The 14,389-nt window shown below is 34.8% G+C and overlaps 1 protein-coding gene across 8 annotated transcripts in view; it reads left to right on the top strand.

Annotated features, from left to right (window-relative positions):
• PCDH7 (protocadherin 7) overlaps positions 1–14,389 on the top strand; it is a 449,641-nt gene that overhangs the window by 246,390 nt on the left and 188,862 nt on the right. The window contains exon 4 of one of the 8 annotated variants that reach the window (XM_070452065.1): positions 58–153. The exons of the other annotated variants lie outside the window; for them this stretch is intronic. Coding sequence (XP_070308166.1) covers positions 58–146 — 89 coding nt within the window. The 3' untranslated portion in view covers positions 147–153. The remainder of the gene's footprint in view (positions 1–57; positions 154–14,389) is intronic. 8 annotated transcript variants of the gene reach the window in all.

The raw sequence follows: 14,389 nt of genomic DNA, 5'->3' as shown, positions 1-14,389 counted from the left end.
CGTGGTGTAGGGGCTGCTGATTTTCCCTTCACATATTTCCCCATCTCCCTTCCCCAGGTGTTGCTGCCATCACTACCTTTCCCTTCCTCCCCTTTCCTCATGGCAAGACGCATGGAAGAAGAGTGCTGTTAAGGCCTCTCCATTAACCAACAGGTATGCTGGTCCTCATGAAGCGGTGCAGCTGCCCTTCTGCTTTCTCTGTTACTAGTCGATCTCTTTTATGTCCAGAAAACTCATGCATCCACTACATAGAGCCTACTGATAGAGGAGAATTATACAACTTGAGTAAATCTTTACCTATTTCAGCATGCTATTTCAGAATTCCCTGCACAGTTGTAGATGATTTTTTTTTTAATGTAAAGGATTACATAAAAACAACCTGTATCATTTTCAGAGAAAGGTGATATGCAGTTTCCCCAACTGATTGTATAGAAAAAAAAAAAAAATGGACTGTTCAATGTTTTACAAAGACTTTTTATATGACATATCTTTGGAAATTGTAAAATGAGAGTATTTTGTGAGTTTTAACTCAAAACTCAATTATTTTAGCGTTTGAACTTTCAAAAGCATCACAGAAGACTGTATGTACTTTAATTATGCTTATTCATCTAGTTATAGAAAATTAGGTATGAGCCATTTCAATTAAATCTAAACACTCCACTAGTCAAGGTCATCCAGATGTGGGAGCTGAGTGTAGGCTAATGGCTTTTTCGCAAAGCTTTCTTTTGTCAGCTCTGCCGGTGGCATTTGAGGGAGGTGGGGGAGGGCCTCGGTCCTCCAGCCAGCTCAAGTTTACCTCTTTCAGGGTGATAATTTTGAAAGGAGCTAAGCCCTCAGGGCTCAACCTCCAGCAGAGTCTTAACCTATAAAAACACCAACTGTAAGTCATTATGGGAAACGCCCACCTTCTTGATTTCCTTTTTCACCAGGGGAACTGCTCCTGCTTGCTCCTGCAGGGGCTTGTTTTGAGGGCGTGTTGGGCTTTGCACTACACCTTTGTGACTCTACTAGGATCTTTGAGGCCAGGAACTAGAATATTGCCTTTGGGCTGGGAAGATTATTGGTAAATGTCTTTAAAGAAAAACAGTGAGTGTGTCTATAGGTGTGCTTGTATGTGGCAACACTACTTATGGTATTCCTTAGAATAGTAGCCAAAGTAAGACTTGTTTGTGTATATAAATCAGCAGATTCTTTACAAGAATTTTCACTGATGTAACCATTGACCATTAAAGGCTGGACCATAAATCCTATCCTTAAAAGCTCTGAAATCATTGGTTGGCCTTCTTGATCTCAATTCTACCTACATTTCTAGTCCTTACTTTATGCACTTACTCTGGATGTACACTGTTCTGGCCTACCCCATCTTTCCCAACGGCTAGGCTATAATCTTCCTTGCCCACAAACCTTTGCACTGTTGGGTCCTTCCATCTGGAGAGCTGTTTCCCCAGGTCTGCTTGGAAAATTCACACCAAAAGCAGTAACAGGAAATGTGCGGAGGGTTTTCTGTGCGTCCAGCACAGTGTAAGTAAGCTTAATAATCCCTATTAATTCATTCCACACAAAGGAACACAGTTAAAAATTGTTAATATTCATATTTAAACGATATACAGTGAGACCTGGAGAAACCTAAAGTGGCCAAGATTACTCAGAATTGACTAAAACGCACTGTGTCTTTTGCAGAGTCTCCTGTTTCCTCCCCAGCGAAGCTGGGATTCTCATTCACGTTCAACTCTTAAGTTTCTGTGATTCCATCTTATCCTTTATGAACTCTGTCCACAGTGTTTGCTATTCACTAAAGGTTGAACAGATGAATGAATTTTTCGAACACAGTCATTCTTCTTTTCACTTTTGTAAGGACCCTTTTCATCCACGCTTACCTCTACCCTCTTTATTTCCTTTCATTTGTAGCTCTTGACTGTTATTAGCTTCACAGATGACTTAATATATTTTATTATAAAAAATAAATCATTTTTCTCCCTAAGTTTAGGACCTACAATTAAAAACCAAGTAAGTACAATTGAAAACATAGACAAAAAGGTCATTTAAATTTTATAAAATATATCAAATCTAGCAGTAAGGAAAGAAGCATAGATATCCTTATATCTCACATGAAAAGCAGACAATTCAACCAAAATATTTTGAAGTTTTGAGGAAAGGTCAGAGAAACTTTTTTTGTTGTTACTTTATAGATAAATAAAAGAAATATGCACCATACAGCTAGAGTCTTAACAGGTAACATACAAGAAAAGGAAGAAATGGAGAGTAAAATTAGATGAGAAAAAGAAGGTAAACTGAAAAAGAAAAGAAAAAATCTTTGAGAATTTAGAAACAAAAAGATTTGGGGGAAGTGAATACACTGAAAAGCAATAAAAAATTGAAGGAAGCAGATCACTGAAAACCACAGACACTGAGAGAACTTTAAAAAAATATGAAAGAAAACTTGCAGGGGAAAAAAAATCAGCGCAAGTAGAGAAAAAGGACTTTATTTATGAGTTCATGTTTCCTTTATTCTTAGAAAAGCCTTTGAGGTAAAATGGCTGAAAAGAGACAGGGGACTTAAGATACATTGCTTTGTGTACACTGTATTTTTATAGGATTTTTTCCGTGGAAACAGTGCATCTGATAGCAAGATAAGGGCTTAAGCATTAACTTGGAGCTTTGTACTTAGAACTAAAAAGGCTATGCCTAGAGGGCACAATTGAGGCAGGGATTAATGAAAAATTAGGGTACACGTCAAAATACCCTTTCTTAGACTTTCAACCAATAAGATCTAGAATTAACCATTTCATTAGCTCTGTGAATATAAGGATCAGTTTATTTCTATTTTTATGTGAGTGCCTGGAGCATGGAATGAATGTTTGCTGAATTAAGCATGGAATTTTAAGAGCTGGTAAAGAGATTATCATCAGCCAATCTGGTTTTAGATTATTCATGCATCCCTCAACACCATCATAAGAATCACTAATCTCTGCTTGAATGATTCTGGTGACAAAAAATCTAGAGGTAACTCACTCTATTTGGGGACATCTTTAACTTAACTTTTCAGCTTTTTCTTATATTGAGCCAAAATTTGCCTTCCCGGAACTTGACTCCGTTTATCCTGAATTTTTCCCTTGGGAAAACACAACATTTAAGTACTATTCCTTCTCCAAATGTACTCCAAAAGTACTTCCAGCAACTGAAATTGAGGTAGACACTCCATCATAATGGCTAGTTATATAATGTCTCTATTTCTCTTTTTTCTAATTTATAGCCCCAGTCTTTCAAATTGTTCTGTTAGTTGGTTGCAAATCATTTTAGCATTCTGGTTATTCTCATTGAGTGCAAAATACTTTGTCAAAGAAAAGGTGGAATTCAGGATGGTCTCCTTCAGTTTACATGCCTATATTTGTGCAGTATGAAGAACCGAAAACATCTGTTTAAGTATTTCAGGAAACAAAAAGAGGTACAGTTTAAAGCTGCATATATTAATACCTTTTATCTGAATTATATAGAATAAATGTATGATTTGGCTAGTTTATAGTATAATATATAAATAAAACATACAAACACATAAAAATGAATGAAAAAATATAGAAAAAAATGAAATAAAAAATAATATTTGATGAAAGTGAAAGAGTTTATATGTCTCAGTGATAAAGAACCCACCTGCCAATTCAGGAGATTTAAAAGATGTGTGTTGAATCCCTGAGCTGGGAAGATCCCCTGGAGAGGGCATGGCAGCCTATTCCAGCATTCTTTTCTGGAGAATCCCGTGGACAGAGGAACCTGGCAGGGTAGTCCCTGAGGTCTCAAAGAGTCAGACATGACTGAAGCAACTAAGCGCACACACAGAAGTCTCTACTTTTTATTTCTTAATTGGTTAAATATTTTGGTTTGAATTGGTGCCTGAAATGAGTTTTCCCTTAAGATGCTCATTCAGCATTCTAACATTTTTGACACTAAAAAATACATAGCTTTATATGGATAATGTCAGTGGAAATAAAAGAGAAACAGAAAAGCAGAAGAAAGCAAAAACTATTTTCTCAATGCAAATTATTGACTTTAATGACTAAATATGTGCTCACGCATGGACGTCAAACTAGAGCAAAAGAAGTTTGAAAGATGTGTAAAGGATGCCTTGTCAGATATGGAGTTTCCTCAGTAAAAGCTAATGTAAAGTAAATTCTCTATGCATGTGAACTCTTTTTTAATGCCAAATTGCTGTCAGTGTCCTTTGGTGAGTCCTATTTATGAGTAGATTACAGCACTGTCTCAGAAGCACTGCACATCTGCCTTTCTATGCGTGTCTATACAGAATATATGGCCTTTTCTAGAACTGGGAGATTTAATTAATTTGCTGGCAGAGAATACTTTTTATGCTACATGACTTTTCCCTGACCCTACCCAAGATTTCAATTTTCAATGTGCTTCATATATTATAAACCTACATATTCTTAATGAATGTCTTCCACATGGTAATTATAGGGCTTGACTTTATATTTTCAAAAGCTCTGGTGCCTACATAAATTCTTACTCTATCATACTCAGTGTTGCTTTGTATGACCAAAGGAAGTTCTCAGAAAAGTTCTGCTTTTCTTAGATTCGATACCCAAAATAATACCCTTTAGATATTTGGTTACACATGAGTCTTAGGCAAAATTCTTAAAACAACCTTTGTTTTAAGGTTGTTCTGTCTATCACTGCTATTGAAGATGTTTGCTATGTGCATATATGTAATTTAATATTTTAAAATTTCTTTTAATATTTTAGAAAGAGCGTAGTGAAACATAGGAAATACATGTTAAACATTTAACCTTTCAAGACCTCACTTATTTCACCAAAATAAGAAGTTTAGCTAACTGATCTTTAAAGTATCTTTTAAATTTTTACAGAATATGAAAGACTAGGAATTTTTGAAATTGGGATTTTGATCTTGGTTTGCCAGTTAACAGTATTTAACCTCCTGGGGAGCATGGTTTCCTCCTCTGTAAAATATGAAAATCAAGGTAGATGAAGGATGTAATCTCTAGTGAAAGCGTGTGTTGCCCTATTTTTCTTTCTGGAGCGTTCTCTTGAGAAGGATTCTGAGAATTTGCATTGACTCTGTGGCATGGTTGCTATGATCATGTGATCAATTAAAAATTCATGTTACAGGCTTCTTAATTTCTAAGAAGGCTTCTGATTTAAAAAGAATTTGATGATTGTTATCACTTAAGTTTTTATACTTTTTCCCTTTTGCATGTATATATAGGTACTTTTTGTGCTTTTAAAAAGATGTGAATCCAAGGAAATGTTTGATGTACTGAGGGAGACAGGTTGAGGAGACGACAGTCATTTAAAAGATATCTGGAGCACTTTAATGCAGAAGAGAGACAAAGGATTTAACTTATTCTTAGTGATTCCTGAAGGCAGGAACAAATGCTAGTAGGTGTAAATGGTAGAAAATTACTTCCTTCTAAGGAGAAAATGTATTATCTTAAGAAATGCTCAACAAACTCTGTTCCATAGAATAGTCAGTATTCTGAAAACTTTGTCATTGAATGTATTAAGGCTAAGATTCCATGATAATTTCCCAAAATCATTATTAAAGGATTTCATTCATAAGATTACAAATTAGATAACACAGATTCCAACACTCATGCTCTATGATTCTATGATAATCATGAGATGTAATAACAATAATTCTGTGCTAGAATCTGGATAACATAATTCTCAAAGATTTCACTGGATTAAAAATTTGTAATATAAGTCATCTAATTTTCAGCCAGTCTTCAGTGTTCTGGTGACAAGCTTTTATCTTGTTAAAGCTACCCTTTTGAAGACAAAGTTACTAATTTTCATTTTGGAACCATCACTTCTTTTGCTTCTGAAGATATGCCTGTCCTCGTTTTGAATGCTGTTTATCTATTATAGTGAAACTTACTATAACAGAGTTCTAATAACTTGCAAAAGTAATTTAACATTTGATGGTCTTCAACTTATTAAGGTATGGAATATAAAACATTCATTTAGAATCATAAATTATTTTCTCTGGAAGAAATTATTTTGTCTGAAAATTACTCATTTTGAAATCTAGTTAATGAAAAAAGAAAAGTAATTTTTCAAGGTCATTGAGTTAGTGAGAGAGCTGTGATCCAGAGTTTTGAATCCCAGTTGGGGGTTACCAAATTTATTGAAGTATCTTGCTTAAAAGTAGATATCTGAGTGAGTTGAAGTTGACATTTCCTTTTATGTCCATGGATGCACTGTTTATCTGGAATCAGCAGGATGAAATAGGAAAGCAAACAATTTTATTCATAAGAAACAGAAAAACACTCGGTAGTGTAGCCTGCTGTGCTCTTGGAGAGACACGGAAGTTGGCATCCTTTTGCAAAGCTTGACGTTACAAACATTCTTTGTATTCAACTAATAGTTTTTGCCAGAAGTGAAACCATTCAAAGATACACTCCAACTTAAAGCCAGGAGCTGCCTAATAGGAACCATTCACCACCATTTGTGGCTGGGGACACCACACTGGGAGAAGCCCTAGAGTTTACAGCAAATAGAGCAAGTTACCATAGATTCCAATCAGAAGCCTTAACCAGACTCAACCATCATTGTTTAAGCCTGCCATTCCACTCTCATCAGGACAACAGCCATCAATTAAATAAATAGAATATCCTATTATAAAGAGAATTGTTAACACAGGCACATTAGCTGCTTGTAGTAGGCTATTAACTAATTGACAGGGGGGGAAATGTCCTTAGACACCATAGTGCATATTGCTCAGGATTTTAATTCTTTGTGATCTTTCTTGAGTATAATAAGCCAATGTGTTTAAGTAATGAAGAAAATGCAGGAAAATATTTTTAAAACAAGGAAATGTAGATTTAATTTAGAAGTTGTGCCACTTTTGTGAGGCTAATGGAAAACAGCCATAGTGCTAAGGGTTTACTGATTTCTGAATTTATAATTCAGAACTTAAAAATGAGATTGGAAAGACTGGTGGTTTTCCAAAGGTGTTTTGAATCACCTATTTTAAAATTTATTTATTTATTTTTTCTGATAAGCACCATACTATCAATGACATTTTTCTTATTTCTGAACTGCTTATCAATAAGACATTGTATATTATATGTCTTTAAATATGTAAATTAAATAAGTTTTGCATAGTAAGTATCTTTTAGTATATATCCATAACACCTTTTCTTACAGGGAGCTAAATTTCTAATCTTATCATGAAAATCAATGGAAAGGTAACTTTCAGCTTAATCCATTAATTTGCTTTACTGAAAACTCTGCTGGATCACATTAGGTTAGGGAAAATATCCAAATAGTTTATACTTCAGTAGGAATGAGGAATCAAATCATTTGGTGATGTTTCGTCATGTTTGGAGTTAAGAATTCAGTGTGGTTTTGACTCAGAGACTGAGAATATATCCTGAATGATATATGAGTAGACGGTTGTTCTAGAAGAAAGTAAAGATAGGGCAGACAAAACTAGGCAGAGCAAAGTACATGCGCGTGGAAAGAATAAGTGAAGTAGGGGTTACAGTTTTTAAATATGTTTATCTTTTAGTTAGTTTGTTGTGTGACAAGACAAGTAGGTAGACTGGGAATGCGGGAAAGTGGGGGAGGAAGGAAATTCATAATATCCTGCCAGGCCTGCTCAAGAGGCCTGATTATAATCTCTTCTCATATTTCCAGAATATATGTCAGGGATATATGAGTGTTATGTAAATAAAGCAAAATATAAAAAATATATCAAAGAATACAGAATCTGTATATGACCAATCAGGTTGCCTTAATAGTGGTATCAGGCTATTATATATCACAGAAGAAATACATTTTTGAATGAGTAAATTTGTAATTCATTGCTTTTGGATTTAAAGAATAACTTTAGAAAACAAAATATATTTTATGTAATAAGATTCTCCTTTTGACAAGCCTCTTTTAGTTTTAAGGAGTTTTGTGTAAGTTATGAGGAGAAAAATCTTTATGTATTTTTGTCCAAGCACTTTAAGTCAAAATTATAAATATTTATAATTTTCATGACAGGTTCTTTAAATTCCTTAGTGCTTTGCAATTTTCCAAAGTTCCACATGCAAGATGTCATATAATCCCATAATAACACCTTATTATTCTCCTACTCCTGTATTTTTCCTTGTATTTACTCCTGTAATTTGAGAGAATTTTAATATTTATCTAATTTAATCAATAAAAGTTAGACCAATAATTTTACATAATAAAGCATTGGTATAACTAAAATAGTGACTAGCAAAAGCCAAAGTTCAGATCATCTTCTTACCTATTTTCATAATAATTCTTTTAAGGAAAGAAAAAGTACCTTGAACAGATAAACATAAAAGTATTTTACTAAGTATGTAATAATATATTTTTCCAAATGTGTATATTTGTTAGCTGTTTTATGTTAATGTAACCAATAAATAAACCTAACAGTAGTTAAAGAATGTATCAATTGTTTAAATGTCTGCTGCACTTTATAATGGGATGGTGCTGCTTATTGTCTCAATAGTGTGAGACTCGAAACACTAGATTAGCAAAATTAGATGGTTGAGAAAATTTAAGAAAGTAATGAATCATCTATGACTTTCTATAAGCAACACTGTCACTTTCCAAAAATGTCATTTATTAGACATTGCAGTGATGCTATAATATATGTTTAGCTTTTATCTCCAATTGTAATTTATTTATGAGATTCAACAATGAAAATGACAGTGTTTTAAAACTTTGCTCATAAATTGAGAGTCACTAATAGCAGCATTTTAGCAATATAAAGGTTTTTTTAGCCAAGGATTTATTATAAATAACTGTGAGATTTCAGAGTAGTTTACTCTATGGAAATTTGTTGTATAAAAGCACCATTACTAATTAAAATGATTAACTATTTTCAGGACTCTCACAAAGTCCAAATGTCAAAGAAATAAATTACTGGTCTTATTAAATAAGTTATATATTTTTAGGAAAAAATAGTTTTAAACATCAAATTGCTCCTTGCTGAGGATTTGGGGGGAAAGAAAAACATAAATGATATTTATTAAGTGTTGTGGAGTATACTTTGGCCTGGCTATAGTGTATATGAAAGAATGTTTTTTGTAGTTGCATGAAAATTATATTTATAGTAAAATGCATATATTACATATTCTTCCAGAAGCCTTAAGGCATTAAATCTGTTTTCAAGTGTTTGTGGGTAACTTGCCATGCCTAGTACCCTGGCACATAAGGACTTTGTTGGCAATGAAACTTTTAGATACTTAAACTGCAAATGAAAGATCCTTTTTTTCTGAGATAGTTTACAGTGCAAAAAAATGTATGCCTTCATCTACTTTAGTAAGTGGTACAGTGCAAAAAATTATGTCTTCATCTATTTTCGTGAGTTGTTAATATTTCTCCCCTTTACTTTGAATCTATTTTAGTGAATCTATTTTGTTATTTACTTATTTCTCCCTTTTATTATGAATCAAGAATTGAGAGCTTCCATTTTATTTTGCACAGTCCTAACTGACAGGGAACAGAGATTTAATGAGTGATTGACTGGCAGAGCAAAGTACACTGAATTGTCATCTATGAAATTTTGATATTCAGTCTAACCACTCTGTTCTATTTTCTCACCTGTAAGATGATAACATAGTAACATGCATCAAGCTCCCAGTAGCTTTTGTAGGCATTATATTCTACTGATGCTTTCAAACAGAAAGGGAGGGGTAAAGGAGGAAGGAAAGAAACATTGTTTACTGTCATAAAAGGGTCAGTGCCCCACTGCATGTGGAGATGCTGCATCCGAGCAGAGAGGGCATTAGCGTTGTTTTTGTTGTTTAGTTCCTGAGCCGTGTCTGATTCTTTGCAGCCCCGTGGACTGTAGCCCACTAGGCTCTTCTGTTCATGGAATTTCCCAAGCAAGAATAGTGGAGTGGGTTGCCATTTCCTTCTCCGGGGATCTTCCCAAACCTGGGACTGAGCCCTCAGCTCCTGCTTGGCAGCAGATTCCTTACCACTAAGCCCCAGAGAAAGCATAGAGTATGGATATAACACAGCACCTCACGGTAAAAAATGAATTTAAATGCCGATAGACTTAAAGAAATTCTCTTAGGAATGAAATGGAAAATGAGAATTGGCTGCAGCTAAGAGATGAAACAGGGAACCATGCAGACACTAGGAAGCCAGGCAGTTTATTAATGAGCAGAATGCTCCCTGTAGCACTACTTCCTACTGCTAACTGTAGGTGGATCTCCTTAGACATAGCCACTTTGGGGCATAATCTTCTAGAAAATTCTTACACTGGTGGTCACAGTAAAATTATGGTGAAGAAATGTTAAGTTTCATGCCAAATGTTAAAGGAACAATCCTTGCAAGTATGATTGTTTATTGAAGGATAAAAGAAGGTGAATCAAGTGTAGAAAATGTTGGGCTACAAAAAATTTGCAAATAGAGATGAACAGACAAAATATTATGAGACTGAAAATTAGGTGAGAACTCTTCATTCTGGAATAAGAGTTAATTAAAGTATCATTTACCTCTCTGTGCATTTTATTTTCTGTCCCAGAATTTTCTAGTTGTTATTGTTGAAAATCAATTTTGGATGCTAATGGGGCCTCCTTCAATTTTCATGTGAATTTCAGTTATAGTCACATGATTTTTACACAATGTAAAATGAGAAAATAAGAAGTAGGACCATATATGAGGCCAAAAATATCTTTACTGATTTGAAAAAGGAAAGAATTTATTTTTAAATGTTTTAATCTGAGTAAACTGAGTTAGATCTCATTTTGAATATGGAAAAATTTAATTACAGTTGATTCTGTTAAAGAGTCTAGATGACTAAAATATATGAATTAAGAAAAGAAGAAGGCATAGTTGTTATTTTACATTGAAATGAAAATATATAGGTTTATAGATGTTGTAGCTGGACTATTTTCTCTCAAAGGTCTTTGCTTGCCATATGAATACAGTCACTTATCAGTTCTTGGGAACATTTATAAGATATTGACTATATTCTTAATAACACTTTTAAATTAATGCATTTGTATTCACATTTTATCCTTCAAAAATGATTTAAAGTAGCTTGTAAACTGCATTATAAAGCCTTGACAACTTGTTATAGTTTTATTATGACCTTATTATGATTGAAACATATCTACGTCTACCAAAATCACAGCTCCCTTCACCTCCTCCACTTATTCTTGTTATTTGACAATGTCATCTTGATGACTGTTTATCTCACGTGAGTGTTGTCAACTGGCATGAACCATGCTGGCATGAAACTTATCTGTTGGTCTCTTGACCTGGTACCATCTCATTGTTTTTACTTCCATCCTCCTGCCACAAAGAGAACCAAACCAACTCATCTGTCTCACGGATATGAAGAAGCTGTCCGCTGCTGCTTTGTTCAAACAGAACATGCCCATAGAGTGCTGTTATTTTACATTTCATTTTAATAACTTCAGAGCATTTCCTGTGACCTAACTAATCTCTTTCACTCACCTCTCTACCCACAGAGTAATGTTGGCAATCTACATTTCCCTTTTCTTAATCAATACTCCACATTTATTCAGTGAACTTCTTCTGAACTTTATATTGAAAGTGAAAGTGTCAGTTGCTCTACTGTGTCTGACTCTATGACCTCATGGACTATAGCCTGCCAAGCTCCTCTATCCATGTGGTTTTCCAGGCAAGAATTTTGGAGTGGGTTGCCATTCCCTTCTCCAGGGGGTATTCCTGACCCACGGATAAAACCAGGGTCTCCCACATTGTGAACAGATTCTTTACCATCTGAGCCACTCCTCTTCTGAGCTTTATTTTCAGTTCAGTCGCTCAGTCATGCACACCAGGCTTCCCTGTCCATCACCAATTCCCAGAGTTTACTCAAACTCATCTCCATTGAGCTGGTGATGCCATCCAACCATCTTATCCTCTGTTGTCCCCTTCTCCTCCCGTCTTCAATCTTTCCTATCATCAGGGTCTTTTCTAATGAGTCAGTTCTTCCCATCAGGTGGCCAAACTATTGGAGTTTCAGTATCAGTCCTTCCAATGAATATTCAGGATTGATTTGTTTTGGGATTGACTGGTTGGATCTCCTTGCAGTCCAAGGGACTCTCAAGAGTTTTCTCCAACACCATAGTTCAAAACCATCAGTTTTTTGTCGCTCAGCTTTCTTTATGGTCCAGCTCTCAGATCCATGCATGACTACTGAAAAAAACCATAGTTTGGACTATACAGACCTTTGTCAGGAAAAGAATGGCATAGTAATTTGGTAAATGATCAGTTCAGCTCAGTTCAGTCAGTCATGTCCAACTCTTTGCAACCCCATGGACTGCAGCACACCAGGCCTACCTGTCCATCATCAACTCCTGGAGCTTACTCAAATTCATGTCCATTGAGTCAGTGATGCCATCCAACCATCTCATCCTCTGTCGTCCCCTTCTCTTCCTGTCTTTGATCTTTCCCAGCATCAGGGTCTTTTCCAATGAGTCAGTTCTTCACATCAGGTGGCCAAAATATTGGAGCTTCAGCTTCAGCATCAGTCCCTCCAATGAATATTCATGACTAATTTCCTTTAGCATTGACTGGTTTGAGCTTTTTATTAGGAACAAAAAACTACCATTGAACAAATGCACATTGTTCATGAACAAATGGAGTTGGTCTTGGAGGAAACAGACTATTTGAGGTAAATTCATTCTTATATATGAAAGATTATCAAGATCCTAAAACAGGGATATTTGCAGCTTTAAAAACATTTAATAAACAGATGTGTCTGTAATTGATTGAAATTCAGGATGTATGAAAAAATGTTGGGGAAATTTTCTGACATTGTAATAACAGAGTTATACAGCACCAAAGATACCAGCTACTCTTGTTCAGGTTGGATAGCCTAAGTCATTATGTTTTTAAAATATTAACCCCCCAAATGTTAAAAAGCTGTAAGATGTGTGTATGTGTGTGTGTGTGTGTGCATGTGTTTGTGTACTTACACATGTATGTTTCCAATTTAGGTAGAAAAGTGGTCAGTTAAGTGTAGTCATTATATGTAAATCATTTGTTCAAGAACTGTGAGATTGCTGTAAGAATCTTGGCTTAATATTAGTATCTGTCTCTTTATTTCTGCTGAAGTGCTAACAGCTCAGTTGGGCTTCCACCATGAAAGTAATAAGCCTGCAGACCAAGTTGTATTATCATCTGTGTTCTAATCAGCCAAGGTACTCTTACCACTAACATTTCCTATTATAGGAAGTATTACAGCTGTTGTCAGGGTGAGAAATGCAGAAGAGAGATGCTTTGCTCCACTGTTGAAACTTTCATATGAAAATCAAACCTTGGCTAATGGTGGCTATAATCAGGAAGATCTGATAAGGACTGACTCACAGATTCCTTTGGCTTTTGGCCTAAATCTAGTCAATCAAAAATAAGGTTTCCAAGTATAAAATAGCATGCCATATGTTGACTAAGCATATGTTTTGAGGTTTAAAAGTCATGGGAGATTTCATATTCCTTTCTAACTTTGGTAAATTGCTTTATCTGGATAATGTTTTCTGTTTTTGTATATGTGCTTCCTCGATATTGGGGATCTCTAAATAATGAAATTTTCCCAATTCTTGGTGATTGTTTAAAGCCAAATAATACATTTGCAGTTACAATATAACAATATGTGCCTTTACAAAAATAGTGGCAATTATTTTCATCTAATAAGAATGATATAGAATACCTTCTCTGTGCCCAATCCTGTGCTAGGTGCTGTATTGAATTTTTAGAATTTAATCTGTTACTTATATTGTTTTTCTCCCTTTTTTCTATTTCATTTTAAATCGAGTACTTGGGTATTTCTGAATTTTTCACACTTCACAGACAGTAAAGTGATGTATAAATATGCAGTGCCTTTTAGAATTTATGATACCTGGCAAATCTGAACGGAATATCAGAAAGGAGAAAAAAACCCAGCAGAGCCAAACAAACAAGCCACTCCTTTTTCTCATCTCCAAAATAATTTTTTCAGATCTAGGGGAATTTTGACATGAGTTACAGTTTCTCAGCTTTGTGAACCAGGCTTCATCCAGAAGATCACCCTGAGTCTTATGGATCATGATAATATCAGAGAAGCCATATATTTACATGGATAAATCATTCCAAGATAAATTCTATAGCATATTAGGTGCAAACACATTATCTTTCAATTTCAAACACTTATGTTTTATCTTGCTCCCTTGATGTATCTTCAATAAATGCATGCATTTTGGCTTTATAAGAAATACTCCATTTTGAACTAACGTTAAATTAAGTGCACATTATCTTATCCCAATAATGTTATTAAACAGAGTCTAGATTGTGCCCCAGAGGTCACTTTCTTTGGAGAACATCTCATTCACAGCTTTAGTTTGCCATAGGGGAAATGATAGGCTGAATTAAGCTCCTTTGG

This window comes from Odocoileus virginianus, chromosome 21 (genome assembly GCF_023699985.2).
Source record: "Odocoileus virginianus isolate 20LAN1187 ecotype Illinois chromosome 21, Ovbor_1.2, whole genome shotgun sequence".
In the NCBI taxonomy this organism is placed as follows: Eukaryota; Metazoa; Chordata; class Mammalia; order Artiodactyla; family Cervidae; genus Odocoileus; species Odocoileus virginianus.
The sequence above is the reverse complement of the archived record's forward strand: the minus strand, read 5'-3'. Positions and strand labels throughout refer to the sequence as shown.